General features: G+C 45.8%; 1 protein-coding gene across 2 annotated transcripts; it reads left to right on the forward strand.

Moving 5' to 3' along the window:
- Positions 1-9,601: 9,601 nt before the first annotated feature.
- LOC119355125 (digalactosyldiacylglycerol synthase 1, chloroplastic-like) lies at positions 9,602-14,001 on the forward strand. 2 transcript variants are annotated; one of them, XM_037621906.1, is made up of 7 exons: positions 9,602-10,292; positions 11,070-11,102; positions 11,654-11,744; positions 11,830-12,308; positions 12,402-12,668; positions 12,741-13,090; positions 13,191-14,001. In XM_037621906.1, the coding sequence occupies exons 1-7, from the start codon at positions 9,753-9,755 to the stop codon at positions 13,720-13,722; spliced, it is 2,292 nt and encodes a 763-aa protein (XP_037477803.1). In that variant the 5' UTR covers positions 9,602-9,752; the 3' UTR covers positions 13,723-14,001. The 2 variants fall into 2 exon arrangements, with proteins under 2 accessions (XP_037477803.1, XP_037477804.1); XM_037621907.1 differs by having other exon boundaries at positions 11,657-11,744.
- Positions 14,002-18,276: the final 4,275 nt, after the last annotated feature.

Genomic DNA, 18,276 nt, shown 5'->3' on the forward strand with positions numbered 1-18,276 from the left:
ATACTGGTTATGTTGCTAATATTTGCAACTCGAAACAGGGACTACGGATTAAGCGAACACTGGCAAAGGACGAGGTGGCGATGCGCGTCGGAAATGGTTCTAAAGTTGATGTGATCGCGGTCGGCACGCTACCTCTACATATACCTTCAGGATTAATATTAGACCTAAATAATTGTTATTTGGTGCCAGCGTTGAGCATGAACATTATATCTGGATCTTGTTTAATGCGAGACGGTTATTCATTTAAATCAGAGAATAATGGTTGTTCTATTTATATGAGTAAAATCTTTTATGGTCATGCACCTTTGAAGAGTGGTCTATTTTTGATGAATCTCGATAGTAGTAACACACATACTCATAATGTTGAAGCCAAAAGATGCAGAGTTGATAATGATAGTGCAACTTATTTGTGGCACTGCCGTTTAGGTCATATCGGTGTAAAGCGCATGAAGAAACTCCATACCGATGGACTTTTGGAACCTCTTGATTATGAATCACTTGGTACTTGCGAACCGTGCCTTATGGGCAAGATGACTAAAACACCGTTCTCCGGTACAATGGAGAGAGCAACAGATTTGTTAGAAATCATACATACAAATGTATGTGGTCCGGTGAATGTTGAGGCTCGTGGCAGATATCGTTATTTTCTCACCTTCACAGATGATTTAAGCAGATATGGGTATATCTACTTAATGAAGCATAAGTCTGAAACATTTGAAAAGTTCAAAGAATTTCAAAGTGAAGTTGAAAATCATCGTAACAAGAAAATAAAGTTTCTGCGATCTGATCGTGGAGGAGAATATTTGAGTTACGAGTTTGGTCTACATCTGAAACAATGCGGAATAGTTTCGCAACTCACGCCACCCGGAACACCTCAGTGTAATGGTGTGTCCGAACGTCGTAATCGTACTTTACTTGATATGGTGCGATCTATGATGTCCCTTACAAATTTACCGCTATCATTTTGGGGTTATGCTTTAGAGACGGTCGCATTCACGTTAAATAGGGCACCATCAAAATACGTTGAGACGACACCTTATGAACTATGGTTTGGCAAGAAACCAAAGTTGTCGTTTCTTAAAGTTTGGGGCTGCGATGCTTATGTGAAAAAGCTTCAACCTGATAAGCTCGAACCCAAATCGGAGAAATGTGTCTTCATAGGATACCCAAAGGAGACTATTGGGTACACCTTCTATCACAGATCCGAAGGCAAGACATTCGTTGCTAAGAATGGATCCTTTCTAGAGAAGGAGTTTTTCTCGAAAGAAGTGAGTGGGAGGAAAGTAGAACTTGACGAGGTAACTGTACCTACTCCCTTATTGGAAAGTAGTACATCACAGAAACCTGTTTCTGCGACACCTACACCAATTAGTGAGGAAGCTAATGATAATGATCATGAAACTTCAGAACAAGATACTACTGAACCTCGTAGATCAACCAGAGTAAGATCCGCGCCAGAGTGGTACGGTAATCCTGTTCTGGAAGTCATGCTACTAGATCATGATGAACCTACGAACTATGAAGAAGCGATGGTGAGCCCAGATTCCGAAAAATGGCTTGAAGCCATGAAATCTGAGATGGGATCCATGTATGAGAACAAAGTATGGACTTTGGTTGACTTGCCCGATGATCGGCAAGCAATTGAGAATAAATGGATCTTCAAGAAGAAGACTGACGCTGAAGGTAATATTACTGTCTACAAAGCTTGACTTATGCAAAAGGTTTTCGACAAGTTCAAGGGGTTGACTACGATGAGACCTTCTCACCCGTAGCGATGCTTAAGTCTGTCCGAATCATGTTAGCAATTGCCGCATTTTATGATTATGAAATTTGGCAAATGGATGTCAAAACTGCATTCCTGAATGGATTTCTGGAAGAAGAGTTGTATATGATGCAACTGGAAGGTTTTGTCGGTCCAAAGGGAGCTAACAAAGTGTGCAAGCTCCAGCGATCCATTTATGGACTGGTGCAAGCCTCTCGGAGTTGGAATAAACGCTTTGATAGTGTGATCAAAGCATTTGGTTTTATACAGACCTTTGGAGAAGTCTGTATTTACAAGAAAGTGAGTGGGAGCTCTGTAGCATTTCTGATATTATATGTGGATGACATATTACTGATTGGAAATGATATAGAATTTCTGGATAGCATAAAGGGATACTTGAATAAGAGTTTTTCAATGAAAGACCTCGGTGAAGCTGCTTACATATTAGGCATAAAGATCTATAGAGATAGATCAAGACGCTTAATTGGACTTTCACAAAGCACATACCTTGACAAGATTTTGAAGAAGTTCAAAATGGATCAAGCAAAGAAAGGCTTCTTGCCTGTGTTACAAGGTGTGAAGTTGAGTCAGACTCAATGCCCCACCACTGCAGAACATAGAGAGAAAATGAAAGATGTTCCCTATGTGTCAGCCATTAGGCTCTATCATGTATGCAATGCTGTGTACCAGACCTGATGTGTGCCTTGCTATAAGTCTAGCAGGGAGGTACCAAAGTAATCCAGGAGTGGATCACTGGACAGCGGTCAAGAACATCCTGAAGTACCTGAAAAGGACTAAGGATATATTTCTCGTATATGGAGGTGACAAAGAGCTCATCGTAAACGGTTACGTTGATGCAAGCTTTGACACTGATCCGGACGATTCTAAATCGCAAATCGGATACGTGTTTACATTCAATGGTGGAGCTGTCAGTTGGTGCAGTTCTAAACAGAGCGTCGTGGCGGGATCTACATGTGAAGCGGAATACATAGCTGCTTCGGAAGCAGCGATGAAGGAGTCTGGATGAAGGAGTTCATATCCGATCTAGGTGTCATACCTAGTGCATCGGGTCCAATGAAAATCTTTTGTGACAATACTGGTGCAACTGCCTTGGCAAAGGAATCCAGATTACACAAGAGAACCAAGCACATCAAGAGACGCTTCAATTCCATCCGGGATCTAGTCCAGGTGGGAGACATAGAGATTTGCAAGATACATACGGATCTGAATGTAGCAGACCCGTTGACTAAGCCTCTTCCACGAGCAAAACATGACCAGCACCAAGGCTTCATGGGTGTTAGAATCATTACTGTGTAATCTAGATTAGTGACTCTAGTGCAAGTGGGAGACTAAAGGAAATATGCCCTAGAGGCAATAATAAAGTTATTATTTATTTCCTTATATATCATGATAAAAGTTTATTATTCATGCTAGAATTGTATTAACCGGAAATATAATACATGTGTGAATACATAGACAAACAGAGTGTCACTAGTATGCCTCTACTAGACTAGCTTGTTAATCAAAGATGGTTATGTTTCCTAACCATGGACAAAGAGTTGTCATTTGATTAACAGGATCACATCATTAGATGAATGATCTGATTGACATGACCCATTCCATTAGCTTAGCACCCGATCATTTAGTATGTTGCTATTGCTTTCTTCATGACTTATACATGTTCCTATGACTATGAGATTATGCAACTCCCGTTTGCCGGAGGAACACTTTGTGTGCTACCAAACGTCACAACGTAACTGGGTGATTATAAAGGAGCTCTACAGGTGTCTCCAAAGGTACATGTTGGGTTGGCGTATTTCGAGATTAGGATTTGTCACTCTGATTGTCGGAGAGGTATCTCTGGGCCCTCTCGGTAATGCACATCACATAAGCCTTGCAAGCATTGCAACAAATGAGTTAGTTGTGAGATGATGTATTACGGAACGAGTAAAGAGACTTGCCGGTAACGAGATTGAACTAGGTATTGTGATACCGACGATCGAATCTCGGGCAAGTAACATACCGATGACAAAGGGAACAACGTATGTTGTTATGTGGTCTGACCGATAAAGATCTTCGTAGAATATGTAGGAGCCAATATGAGCATCCAGGTTCCGCTATTGGTTATTGACCGGAGACGTGTCTCGGTCATGTCTACATTGTTCTCGAACCCCTAGGGTCCGCACGCTTAAGGTTTCGATGACAGTTATATTATGAGTTTATGAGTTTTGATGTACCGAAGTTAGTTCGGAGTCCCGGATGTGATCACGGACATGACGAGGAGTCTCGAAATGGTCGAGACATAAAGATTGATATATTGGACGGCTATATTCGGACACCGGAAGTGTTCCGGGTGATTTCGGAGAAAACCGGAGAGTCGGAGGGTTACCGGAACCCCCCCGGGAGAAGTAATGGGCCATATGGGCCTTAGTGGAAAGAGAGAGGGGCAGCCAAAGGTGGGCCACGCGCCTCCTCCCCCTGGTCCGAATTGGACTAGGAGAGGGGGGCGGCGCCCCCCTTTCCCTCTCCCTCCCCACTACTTTCCCCCTCCTAGTAGGAGTCCTACTCCTACTAGGAGGAGGACTCCTCCTTGGCGCGCCTATAGGGTCGGCCGGCCTCCTCCCCTTGCTCCTTTATATACGGGGGCAGGGGGCACCCCTAGATACACAAGTTGATCCACATGATCATATTCTTAGCCGTGTGCGGTACCCCCTTCCACCATAGTCCTCGATAATATTGTAGCGGTGCTTAGGCGAAGCCCTGCAACGGTAGTGCATCAAGATCGTCACCACGCCGTCGTGCTGACGGAACTCTTCCCCGACACTTTGCTGGATCGGAGTCCGGGGATCGTCATCGAGCTGAACGTGTGCTAGAACTCGGAGGTGCCGTAGTTTCGGTGCTTGATCGGTCGGGCCGTGGAGACGTACGACTACATCAACCAAACGCTTCCGTTGTCGATCTACAAGGGTACGTAGATCACACTCTCCCCTCTCGTTGCTATGCATCACCATGATCTTGCGTGTGCGTAGGAATTTTTTTGAAATTACTACGTTCCCCAACAATATAATATTAATATTTGGAAGAGCACTTGAAGGTAGTCATCTTATCAAAATGATAAGACGGAGACCTCACAGTAGTGATGGATAATCTGTAAATTATGAAGTAGATGCCATCAATACCTTGTGATTCGCAAATAAAATATGATGTAGTCATATTAAGTATAACACTTCGCAATCCTTGTTTTGAATTTACATCATGATTTGCAAGAAGAAGAAGAAAATCAATTGCAAAACATAGTTGTTGCACTTATTGTAAAGAATAGTACTAGTATCTTGGGGTCCATCGCAGATGGAATGATCGACCCATCCAAAAACATAGGCTCAATGCCTTAGACTCAACCAATATGATCTACTACTAGTAGTTATTAACCAAAATCTAAAACAATAAGCCTTGATGGCTTGTGTTCAAGTAATATTAAGTCTGATGACTCATTTGCCAATAAAAGAAACTAGAAGGGCTTAGTCTCAAATGGCGAAGGGATAAGGTTTGTCCTAATCTCTCTCTTCCCCGTACGGTTAACATCCAGTGAGGATTTTCTCCACAGAAAGAGAAATATCGCCACATCCATTTGCATCAGGAGAGAGTGGACGCGCCGGTCGTTGGTTGCCTCTGCCACCGTCGGGGAGTGCATCTACACCTGGAGTGACAGGGTCAAGCGTTGGCCGCAGGCCACCGCCTGTGGCTGTGCGGCCGCATCGTCGATCTTGCCGCGAGGATAGTCGCCCCGCCTTAGGACGGGCTGCCTCGTCTGGAGCGCGTCGCCGCTGCCACAGAAAACACTACTGTTGCAGCGCCGTTGCTCGTGTGGGCGCCTACCGCTGTTGCCGGAGCGTCTAATTAGACTGAAGGGCGTCGCACCAGATCGAGGAGCCAGGCCGAGGGGAGCGTCGCTGCGCCGTTGCGCGCCACTGCCTCCTGTCCCGCAGTGGGGTGCAACGATGAGACTCCGTGCGTGCCGGAGGATGTCGCTGCGGAGGGTCGGCCATGGCCATATCCTCGGCGCCGTCGATCTGCGCGGATGTGATCCTTTTCTTGTTCTGCTCTTTTTGTTTGTAGTTCACGATTGATCAATTCTTCGTCAGATTCGTGTGAGCGCATATACATAAAGGAGAAAAACAATTCATTGTTAGATTAGTAATTGATTGCAAGAAGACAAGATCAGTCAATCAATCTCCTGATTAGTTTCTTTCCTTGGAAGCGAACGAACACTCCCTTCCCCTCCCCTCGCGTCGTCTCCTCCGAGGCGACTCGGGGGTTACCCTAGCCGCCGCCGCCGCCCTCCTCCCCCCCTTCCCTACCCTCCGCCGCCACCAGAGGTGTCCTCCGGCTCGCGCGCGCGACACCAATGAAGGTGGCGGCGGGGATCTGGCGGCTCCACCTTGAGTGGAGGGCCTCGGCAGCCGGGGCGGCGGCCCTGGGAGGTGCGCGCGGTGTGGCCTCGTCGGCGGGTCACGCCCGCAGGTGCTGGTGAGCCGGCTCCCCTCGGTCGTGTGGGCGACGAGGCGACGGCGGCCGTCGGTTGCTAGTGCGGCAGTGTCCCCCGCAGGCCTGCCGGCATTCATGTGAAGCTGCTCCTCCCTCTCGCCCCGATCTGCTCCTTCCCTCGCCGGATTCGGGCTTTGGTGGTGCTAGCCACTGATTCCGGGTGCTGGTTGCGGGATGCTTGTGGGTGTGTGTGGATCTGGGGGAAACACTTGACTGACGCGGCGGCCACATCAAAGTCGACACCTTGGGCGCCGATCTCCTCCATGGAGGCTCTGGTGAGGATCCACACCCTCCCATCCCCTCCCCTGCGTCGTGGTGAAAGCCAAGGTCCCCTGTTTCGGGCGGTGACGGCGCAATGTGTCGTGTTCCTTCTTGGAGGCTTCGTCCGGGGATCGCAGGGGTGGCGAGTGAGCGGTGGTGGGTGTGGGGGCGGCGGGCGCCAGCTTGATCTTTCTTGTCGGCATCTTTTCATGGGCTGCTAGTATGGAGGGTCCCTGCCAAGGGCGTCGGTGGATCGACACCCTCGTTCCTGGGCGAGAGGGGATCGGGTTCCCCTCTGCGGCGATAACGGTACGCCAGTTTGGTGGGAGCTGTGTGCTTCGGCGAGTCCTGCTATTGGCCCCTGTTTGGTGCTATCTCTTATTGCAGGTCCCAAATGCTTCTGTAACTTCGGCCGACAGCTCTCGTCCGAGGGTGTGACTGAGCCGGAGACGACGAGGGTGCTCCTGAGTAGTGTGGTCTGGGCTTGCAGATTCTGTTTCAGTTTCGCCTCATTGGCAACGTGGGTGCCAGCTATCTGGGTTCTAGGGAGAACCGATCTGTCGTCCGCCGGTGCGGCACCCTTCGAACCAGGGTGAGAGGGTAGGGGCCTTCTGCGGCGACGGATCCAGATGGTGGTCATGTCCATGTTTGGTCATTCGAGGTGGTTGCGACATCAATCCAAGCGTGGCGATGCATTCCTCGGTAGTCCTTAGTCTGTTTGCTGGTGTAGGTTGTACCATAGGGCGATGGCCATGGCATAACGATGCTCCTGATCGTTTATGCCAGGGCCTTCGAGCTGTTTCATCTGTGCATCTTGTATCAGCCGTGTGGTTTTTTCTTTTTTTGTTTCGTTCTTGTAAAGCGTTGGCAGTTTGTAATCCTGGCCGGTTGATGGCTTTGTTAATTCAAAGCCGGGCTCGACTTAAGCCTTCGTTCAAAAAAAATAGTTTCTTTCCTTTTGTACGAGGAACATCTCGCCTTCGCCGTGAATCGCGTGGTGGCCGAAACTCCAGTAGCCAACTTCTCCAGACTTCTCCGGTCATCGTCTGCGGCAATTGCAGATCGCCGGAATGGCCTCCGCTCTTGGTAGAGTTGCTGCGTTGGGAGGCTGGGTCATGGTCAGATGGCCTCTGCCCATAGAGAGGCCTTGCCTTTTGTTGTCGCTGCCGTCGGCGGTCATGTGGCGGATTGAACCGCCGGAGGGCTTCGCTTCGACGGGCCTACAGGGGAGGGCGTCTCGACCATGGAGTGCCTCAGCCGCCTGCATCACGTGCTTGTGGTGCGCCGCTGGAGCGCTGTCGAGGCCGAGGGTCCTTGTGTCCTTGGCGCCGGAGGGAGTCGCCGCCACAGCCGTGTATCAGGCCGATGGCCAGGGACGCTGGTGCCGTCGAGTTCTTGGCCTACTTGCTCTCTGGAAGAGGCGTGCGTGATAATGTGTGAAAGTAAAAATGATTGAGAGAATGAACTTCTTATTTTATTGATTGAAGAGTAGGGTATTTATACCCCTGTTACAAGGCGGTAACTACATAGACGGTAACTAGCGGTTGCTCATCTACACAACCGACCTAAGCATGGGTCATTAGGATTTAATTAATCCTTGACACTGCCCCTAATCTATGCTTCACTAGGTGAGTATGCATCATCTTGATAGACTCCTAATATACGAGCTCAAGTGTAGAAAGGTACTGTTAATCTTATAGTTGTTTGACTCTCTATCTATTAATACTTATCAATAAAGCGATACACAATCTTACGATTTGCGAAAAACATGATGGCACCGTGGATGTTAACAACGAGTCACGGTTTTACCGTTTTAGGCATTAGATATAAGAAAAATCTGCATAACAAAACTCGACCTTACTTAAGTTGTGATGTTTCGTCACGAAGCCATGTTAGATGTTGGATATTGATGACAATTTGGTGGTGCAAGTGTAATTGGTGAGCTTGAGTGTGACGATTACTCACTCTGTGCATTTGAAAACCGAACTAAAAAACCATACCAAAAATAAATCGAATCGAATCAAATTTATGGTTTTTATGATTTCTGGTTTCGGTATGGTATAAACTTTTCATATCGATTTGAAATTTGGTTTTTATGGTATATACCGAAAAACTGAACAAACCGAGGTAAACAATAATTTTATATTTTTTGTGATGAACAACCATACAAGTTGTCATTTTTCTTGTACATGAGTCAAATTTACTACTAAGCACGTAATTTTTTGTTGTAACATAGTCATTTTTCCCTTTTCAAAATGCAAAGCATGTCCACAACCATCAACAGATGAATCAATGCATGCATATATACTATTTGTATACACACACATATAATTATATACTATTTGTATAAAACAGTATGTGTTTTGAGTCATAAATCTACAAATTATTATTATGTCATTTTCAAATTCGTGTCAGCTTTGGTTATTATGATATATACTGAAACCATATTGAAATAATTTGGTATACATCGAAACCGAATCACATTTTAATTTCATACCATATTTACCAAAGTATTAATACCATACAAACCAAAAAACCGTATAAATTGAACCATGTAAACCGAATAAACCTTTTGCACAGAGTGAACGATTACACACAAAAAGCAATGTTTTTTCGAAGCGACTAGCAACCATCGGAAAAATACACGAGGAAACGACGAACCCCAGAGGCCTCTTCTACATGCTACTAGAGTTTTCACGGTAGTATCCAGAACAGCTCTATCCAGAAAGGAAAAATTAGAGGCAAGCAGGAAAGAAGCACATCCTTTCGGAAAGGTTTTTAGATTATTTTTTGCGCAAAAAATATTTTTTAGTTTTTTTAGGGGTAAGTGGTTTTTTAGATGTTTCGGAACGGAAAATGTTCGCGGGACGGAACCGGAGAGGAACTATTTCACGAGCCACCACACATCAAGATTTCCCCAGGCCCACCGGGCCAAGTGTCGGCATTCGCGCGGTCTGATCTCTGGCGTCCCGTCGTCCTCGCTCACGTGAGCTGAGCGACCGAGCCGAACCAAAACCTCTCGCTCCCTTCCCCCGTGGCCGTCAAGTACGCCACCGTCTTCTTCTTCCCCCGTCCCCACCCCACCACCATCGTCTCCCGCCTCGCGACTGTCCTACGCGCTTCCAGAACCCAATCCCTAGCCAACCCAACGCTAGATCCCAGTTCCCCAGCCTACTCACGGGACATGGGCGTGGATAATCCGCCGCCGATCACCGGCTCCAGCCGCGACGACGGCGCGTTCGCCTTCATCTCCAAGGGCTGGCGCGAGGTGCGGGACTCGGCGACCGCCGACCTGCAGCTGATGCGGACGCGGACCGATAGGGAGCTGGGGCGCCTCCTCTCTTCGGCGTCGGCGCTCGCGGGGCCCGGACCGGCGCCGCCGGTGGCCGCGGGGGCGCCCTTCGCGGAGCTGGAGTTGGTGCGGAAGCGGATCCAGCCCAAGATTGCGGAGCTGAGGAAGCAGTACTCGGCGACAGTGCTCGACGGATGGTCGCCAAAGTCCGGCGCCAGCCTCCGCATCGACCTCTCTGGGATCATGGCTATCCGCAACGCCATTGTGTCCAGCGGGAAGGCTGGTGGCTGTGACGAGGGGAAGAAGGAGTGGGAGGTGGTGAAGATGATACGGAACAGGCTCAAGGAGTTCGAGCGCCGGAGCCTGTCAAGTGAGATGTCTGCTGGGTTTCGTGTCCGCACCGACTTTGTGGAGAAATTTAAACTGAGCTTGGTAAGTTCGATTGTAGCATTTGAACAGTGAATGATGACGTGCACCTAATACTTGTTTATTAAACCATGTGCTTTGGAAATCGAATTTGTTATGACCGGTAGCTTTGGGATCCGTAGCAACAAAATACTACTCCCTCTGATTTTTATTTAGTTCGCGTATTAGCTTTGGTCAAAGTCAAGCTTTATAAACTTTGACAAAGTTTATAAACAAAAATAATAACATATACAATAACAAATCAATACCATTAGATCTATTATTGAATGTACTTTCATATCATATAGATTTGTTATGTTAATGTTTATATTTTTTTCTATAAACTTGATGAAACTTTACGAAGTTTGACTTCAGTCAAACCTAATATGCAGAGTAAATAAAAACGAAGGGAGTATTATAATCATGTTAAGCTCAAGTAAAACTAGAGGTGGCAGCAGCCAGATATTTTTTCCCACATTTGTTGTACTATTTTATTAGATACTCCTATTTAGATATGATAACGTTTGGTATCTAACTCATTGTTGTGAAATAAATGCACTGTATTTCTAAAATAAGATGATTTTAGGAACAGCTAAAATCAGCAATTTCAGCTTAATATCCCCGTCTATTTTCCCAGCTTGCAATGATCCGATGACATCTGTGCAGCAATTCTACCTTTAAAAACAATACAAAGTACTAAGCAATCTATGAACAATTAATGTACTAATCTGTTATTCCGTCATGTGAGCTGTGATGTTTGGTGTCAATTAAAGTACTAATGTGTACTACTCATTTTTATTGCAGAAATCTATGAACAAAGAGTCTCAGGAACCGAAGGTAATGCATAAGAAACAATGCCTGAGCTTAACTGCACTTCTTCTGTACAGTTGAAACTTTGGTGACAATTCCGTTTTGAATACATTTCCCTAACGTGAACTTCCGTGGATTCCCTTTGCCTTGTAGTAACCTATTATGACAAAAGCAAGTCCTTTAATAAATATATGTTTAATTCTGCAAACTGCAACACATACTGGTTTAACGCCAATTTTTCAGCACCAAGATCATTACTTGTTGCAGAAAAAGAAGAAGCCAATAGATAGGATTTGATGCTTACGAATGATGAAGCAGCATAAACGTAGCTAACTTGCAAGTATGACTTCTTTTAGATGACATCGGAAGCCAATTCCTATTGATATTGCCATTACTTCAAATTCATTGACATTGAATTCGTTTTCCTTAAATACAACAAGCTGGTATGTTTCCTAAAAGCAATCCTTCTTGCTCAAAAAACACTTGATTCTGTCACTTATGCAATCCTCTGCTTGCCATTTGGTCTTATTAGTCATTGCTTAGGTGTGTTTTCTCTGAACTGAATTTGGAATGTAAAGCAGGATGCCCCGCCACTGGATCTAACTGAAATACTGGCATATCTAGTCAGGCAGTCTGGACCATTCTTGGATCAACTTGGTGTACAAAGAGGTACAAAATATAATTATTTGTTTCCTTCAACTCTTGTTTTTTTTCTGTGTCGACTTTTAAAATTCTTGTTAATGTTGTGTTGCAGATCTGTGTGAAAAACTAGTGGGCACATTGTACAGTAAACGGAATGGCCGGCTCATGCATCCGCCTTTTTCAGGAGATAGATCCTTAATTGGTAGTGAGGACATAACTGATGAGCTTGATCTAAGGATAGCTAGGGTGCTAGAAAGTACTGGCTATCACAGAGAAGGTTTTTGGAACGATCCTGCAAAGTACAAGATCTCAGACAACAGACGACATGTTGCAATTGTCACCACAGCAAGTCTTCCATGGATGACTGGGACAGCTATCAATCCACTGTTCCGTGCTGCATATCTGGCAAGAAGTACAATGGAAAAAGTGACACTAGTGGTTCCTTGGCTCTGTAAGTCAGACCAGCAACTAGTCTACCCGGATAACATCACCTTTAGTTCACCAGAAGAGCAAGAAACTTATATTAGGAACTGGCTACAGGAAAGACTTGGCTTTGCAGCAAGTTTTAAGATATCCTTCTATCCTGGCAAGGTAAACATCCAACTCACATATATCCCAAGGTTTACGTCTTCACTCCATACTTTGTTTTCCCCAAAGATTTTCATTGTTCATTATCTTCAACAGTTCTCAAAAGAGCGACGAAGCATTATTCCTGCAGGGGATACCTCAGAATTCATTCCCTCAAGAGAAGCTGATATAGCAATTCTGGAAGAACCAGAGCATCTCAATTGGTATCATCATGGGAAGCGTTGGACAGACAAGTTCAATCATGTCATTGGTGTAGTTCATACAAATTATCTAGAGTATATCAAAAGGGAGAAAAATGGTGCTCTTCAAGCTTTCCTTGTTAAACATATCAACAATTGGGTGACTAGGGCATACTGCCACAAGGTACAGTGTTTTAGGTCAATTTTTGTGTTGACATCGTGGTTGCTACAGTACAACTAATAATGGTGCCTGCAGGTTTTACGTCTTTCTGCAGCAACTCAAGATCTACCCAGGTCCATCATTTGCAACGTTCATGGCGTAAATCCAAAGTTCCTCAATATTGGCGAAAAAGTAATAGCGGATAGGGAGCGTGGACATAACTCTTTTTCCAAGGGAGCGTATTTTCTTGGGAAGATGGTTTGGGCTAAAGGCTATAAAGAACTGATTGATTTGTTACACAAACACAAAAATGACTTGGAGGGCTTCAAGTTAGATGTTTATGGAAATGGCGAGGATTCACAGGCTGTCGAGGCTGCTGCTAGGAAATTGGATTTGGGCATCAATTTCTACAAGGGAAAGGACCATGCCGATGATTCACTCCATGGGTGAGATTAGAATCAAGCAGGCCGCTAAATAAACTCCCTTGTTTTGGCTATATGTTTCTAATTACTGAAGTGGTGGTTTTTCTCTCTTGCTAACTTTCAGGTACAAGGTTTTCATCAATCCCAGTGTTAGTGATGTACTGTGCACAGCAACTGCTGAGGCTCTTGCAATGGGGAAATTTGTTATCTGTCCCGATCATCCATCAAATGAATTTTTCAAGTCATTTCCCAACTGCTTGATGTATAAAACTCCAGAGGAATTTGTTGCCCGAGTGAAGGAGGCCATGTCTAGTGAACCTCAACCTTTGACCCCTGAGAAAAGATACAGTTTGTCATGGGAAGCAGCAACCGAGAGATTTATGGAGTACTCGGAGCTTGACAAAGTTCTGAAAGATAGAAATGGTCAGTGTGGAGAAGGTGTAAAGAGAAAAGGAGTGAGGAAGCTACCTTTACTCCCCAAATTCTCGGACATCTTGGATGGGGGACTGGCATTTGCTCATTACTGCGCAACCGGCAATGAGATCCTCAGAATGGCAACAGGAGCAACTCCTGGTACACGGGACTATGATAAGCAGCAGTGCATGGATTTGAATCTCTTGCCTCCCCAAATTCAACACCCTGTATATGGCTTGTGATGTGAATCTGGTTTTACTAAACTAATGTATAGTTGAAGGACTTTTCTCCCTAGGTATGTGCATACTAAGTGTTGTCCATTTCCTGTAGTAACTAATGACTGGACAGTAGATTAGTAGAGCCCATACATTTGTAAAATTTCATTAGGTTCTGTATGGCTTGTCTTGTTTGTACCATTTGCCGGTAATTATCTCCATTTTATTCTCTAAATAGGCAAGTTCATCAACCATTTGTAGAATGTAATTTACATAGATGGAAAATATCTGGTGTGCTTCACTCTACATGTATTTGCAGCATCAATATACGGTAGTCTAAAGTTCAGTGATATCTGGGAAATTCCACAAGAATGTATATTCACTGAAGTTCCACTGCAACATGTTGCTTCTGGATATCACTGAAGTTCCACAAGAATGTATAGTTAGACCAATGAGCAAAAGGAATTAATATTTGGGAAATTTGGTGAGTTGTGCTGATAGTTCTTTGTGTAGACGCGGCCGCTCGCTGCACGGCGAGCTTTGAGGCGCGGCGGTTACTCCGTCCACTGGTGTGGTGGCGGCTCGCTGCATGGCGGTGGGTGGCTGGGAGGTGGAGTGCTGGCCATGTGCGGCGTCGGGGCTGCCATGGCCCAATGCTTCATGGTGATGCAGGTGCGCGGTCTACCTCAAATAATCTGTTCATAGGGTGTGTGTATGTTCAACTCGGCGAAAGCCATGCTCTGCTCAGAGCCAACGGCGGTGACGCCCGTGGGCGCCACTAACCTTCTTGGAGGCATCGTTGAAATGTTGATTTCGCCACCTTTTGCTCAACTTCGGAGGAAACTCTGCTTCCAGGTCCGCCTGGAACCGATGATGGCGGCGCAACCGTGTGTCGCACCCCTTCTTGAAAGTATCATCAAGAAGTTGGCCAGGTTATTTTGTTCAGTAGGTGGGGATGTCGGTGGTGGTGGTGTGACTAGCTTGGGGTCGACGGTGGTGTGTGTTGGGGTCTGGCAACAACACTGCTCCATGTTGTTCAGCTGCCATCTCTACCCTTTGCCCATCTTTGGTGGTGTTCTGTTGGGGGGCGGCGGCGCTGCCTTTGTGTCGTCCCTGTTGTTGTGCAGGCTCAAGACCCTCCCATGGTTGCCGTTGTGTCATGGCGAGCTTCGTGCTTTTGGGGTTGTCTTGGTTCATCTTTGCTCAATGACGACGCAATAAGCCTCCCCAACTTGCTAATCATTCTGAATTCCACTGGCGGAGCTCCGAGTCAAGGTTCGTGCTTGGCACTAGTAGATTGTGGGTGCACACCGGTGCAGTGCGCTAGGTTGCTCGCAAAGTCTTGGTGTTGTGATCCTTCGACGATACCCTACATCTACTTGTGTTTCTCGTGGTGATGGTCCTTTTGCCTGCTAGCTAGGTCCTGCCTTATCTTAGGCGTCATGTTGTTCTTATCCTTTAGTAATCTTGTTACTTGTACGGTTTTCGGCCCGGTTTCCCTTATAAACAGGGTCAATTTGTTCAGGTTTTTGATCTGGTTTCCCTTCTAAACTGGATCACTCTTTTGGCATAATGGCCATTTTGAGGGACTCCTCCCCTGGTGATTTCTCAAAAAAAAGTTTTTTGTGTAGACTGGTCTGGCTGTACATCCAGTTTGTCATGAGCTTCGTGCTTACTATGAGCAAATCCATTATCGTACCATCACAACTTCTAAACTTGTAACGCCCTCGATGCGGCTATATCTCCCACGTGTCGAAGCACGTCTTAGAGGCATAACCGCATTGAAAGCAATGTCGCAAGTGAGGTAATCTTCACACAACCCATGTAATACATAAGGGAAAGAGATACATAGTTGGCTTACAATCGCCACTTCACCCAATTACATGAATAAAGCATTACATCAAACAATACAATCAAGGTCCGACTACGGAACCAAAATAAAAGAAGACTACCCCAAATGCTACACAGATCCCCGATTGACCCCAACTGGGCTCCTCTACTGATCAACTGGAAACAGAACAACATAAAGGACAAGATCATCATCGAGCTCCTCCTTGAGCTTGGTTGCGTCATCTGCACGGTTCAACGGCACCTGCAAACTGGTTTTGGAAGTATCTGTGAGTCATGGGGACTCAGCACTCTCACACCCTCGCGATCAAGACTATTTAAGCTTATGGGTAAGGTAAAAGGTATGAGGTGGAGCTGCAGCAAGCGACTAGCATATATGGTGGCTACACATACGCAAATAAGAGCGAGAAGAGAAGGCAAAGCACGATCGAGAAACTATGATCAAGAAGTGATCCTAGAACAACCTACGCCAAACATTACTCCAACACCGTGTTCACTTCCCGGACTCTGCCGGAAAGAGACCATCATGGTTACACACGCGGTTGATGCATTTTTAAATAAGGTCAAATTCAGGTTTTCTACAACCGGACGTTAACAAATTCCCATCTGCCCATAACCGCGGGCACGACTTTCGAAAGTTCAAATCCCTGCAGGGGTGTCCCAACTTAGCCCATCACAAGCTCTCACGGTCAACGAAGGAATAGACCTCCTCCCGAGACATTCCGATCAGACTCGGTATCCCGATTCTACAAGACATCCTCGACAATGGTAAAACAAGTCCAGCAACACCACCCGAATGTGCCGACAAATCCCGATAGGAGCTGCACATATCTCGTTCTCAGGGCACACTCAGATGAGCAGTCCGTACAACTAAAACCAGCCCTTGAGTTTCTCCGAGGTGGTGCTGCAAGGGGCTCTAGTTTGGACCAACACTCAGAGGAGCACTGGCCCGGGGGGGTTAAAATAATGATGACCCTCAGGAGCGCGACTCCCAAGGGAAAAAGAGGCTAGGTGGCAAATGGTAAAAACAATGTTGGGCATTGCTGGAGAAGTTTTATTCAAAGCAAACTGTCAAGGGGTTCCCATTATAACCCAACCGCGTGAGGAACGCAAAATCCGGGAACATAACACCGATATGACAGAAACTAGGGCGGCAAGAGTGGAACAAAACACCAGGCATAAGGCCGAGCCTTCCACCCTTTACCAAGTATATAGATGCATTAATTTAATAAGATATATTGTGATATCCCAACATATAAGCATGTTCCAACAAGGAACAACATCTCCATGTTCCAACAAGGAACAAACTTCAATCTTCACCTGCAACTAACAATGCTATAAGAGGGGCTGAGCGAAGCTGTGACATAGCCAATCAACGGTTTGCTAGGACAAGGTGGGTTAGAGGCTTGGTTCAACAATATGGGTGGCATGATAAGCAAGTGGTAGGTATCGCAGCATAGGCATAGCAAAAGAGCGAGCAACTAAGCAAGCAAAGATAGAAGTGATTTCGAGGGTATGATCATCTTGCCTGAGATCCCGCAAGGAAGACGAACGAGTCCATGAAGAAGACAAACGGACGTAGTCGAATGAATCCTCACAACACGACGTTATCGGAACCAACCCGAAGAAGCAACACCGGAAAGAAGCAAACAATCATGGTGAACAAACATCACATAAGCATGGCACGATGCGTAAACAAGTATGATGCATGTCCGGTTTAATGATAAATGGCATGGCAAAATGCACAAGCAATACTACAAATTAAGTGGAGCTCAATATGCAACTCTATTACATATTGACGAAACACCACGTGACTTATTAAGTTCGATCTTGTTTATGTACCCAACAATATTAAATGTTGTTAAACATGGGAAGAGGGTGAAGCAAAGAAAACTACCTATCTAGTCAAGTTTAAATGAGGCCGGAAACAATGAACAACAATTTCCGGAAACTCCTCATATGCATATATTAGGTTTGGTACTGTTCTGTCCTAAACCATATTTTATAGTTGTTAAACATGCCAAGTAAAGCCACCATGTTAAACTAGGCATTTTCCCACCCCATTTACATATAAAGTTTATTAAATTCGGAGTTACGGTTATTTAGTTATGAGTTAAAGCATTTTAACATGTCATAGGAGCAAATTTAATCAAACACCATTTTAAACATTTCAAACATGGATGAAAGTTGCACAATATGAATCTACACAAAATTCTAAGCATGTTTCATATATAGAGTTTTTACATATGATGCATTATTTATAAGTTTTATATGCATGAAGACTAGGGGTTTTTCTGTAAAACCGTAAACTCTGGATAATTACTAAAATCACTGGACAGGAAAAAAAACATAGCGGGCCGGATCTGGCTGGCCCAACCGAAACAGACGCTGGGGAAGGCTGCTCACCCATGGGCCCCTTGGGCCGGCAGGAAAAATAGAGGAGGCATGGCGTTGGGCCTGAAGGCGATGCAAAGGGCCCATATGCACTACCGCTCGTCCTCCCCGCTCGAGCGGGCGCAGAAAACAGAGGAGGCGGCACACGGCACGGCAGCGTTCATCGACGGGTCCCCGGGGCACGGACCAGCAAGGAGATGACTGGAGGAGGTAGATCCGAGCACGGGACGACAAGGGCAACCGGATCCGGGGTGGAGATGGCCGGCGGTGTCGACCTGCGAAGGGCACATAGAGAGAGGCCATGAGAGAGCAGAGAGACGGAGAGGGAGTGACGAAGAG

This window comes from Triticum dicoccoides, chromosome 2A (assembly GCF_002162155.2).
Source record: "Triticum dicoccoides isolate Atlit2015 ecotype Zavitan chromosome 2A, WEW_v2.0, whole genome shotgun sequence".
Classification (NCBI taxonomy): Eukaryota; Viridiplantae; Streptophyta; class Magnoliopsida; order Poales; family Poaceae; genus Triticum; species Triticum dicoccoides.

Coding starts and splice junctions, on each gene's coding strand:
- LOC119355125 (XM_037621906.1), top strand. CDS start 9,753: ATGGGCGTGGATAATCCGCCGCCGATCACCGGCTCCAGCCGCGACGAC. Junction 12,309..12,401: donor TATCCTTCTATCCTGGCAAG/GTAAACATCCAA, acceptor TATCTTCAACAG/TTCTCAAAAGAGCGACGAAG. Junction 12,669..12,740: donor CTAGGGCATACTGCCACAAG/GTACAGTGTTTT, acceptor TGGTGCCTGCAG/GTTTTACGTCTTTCTGCAGC.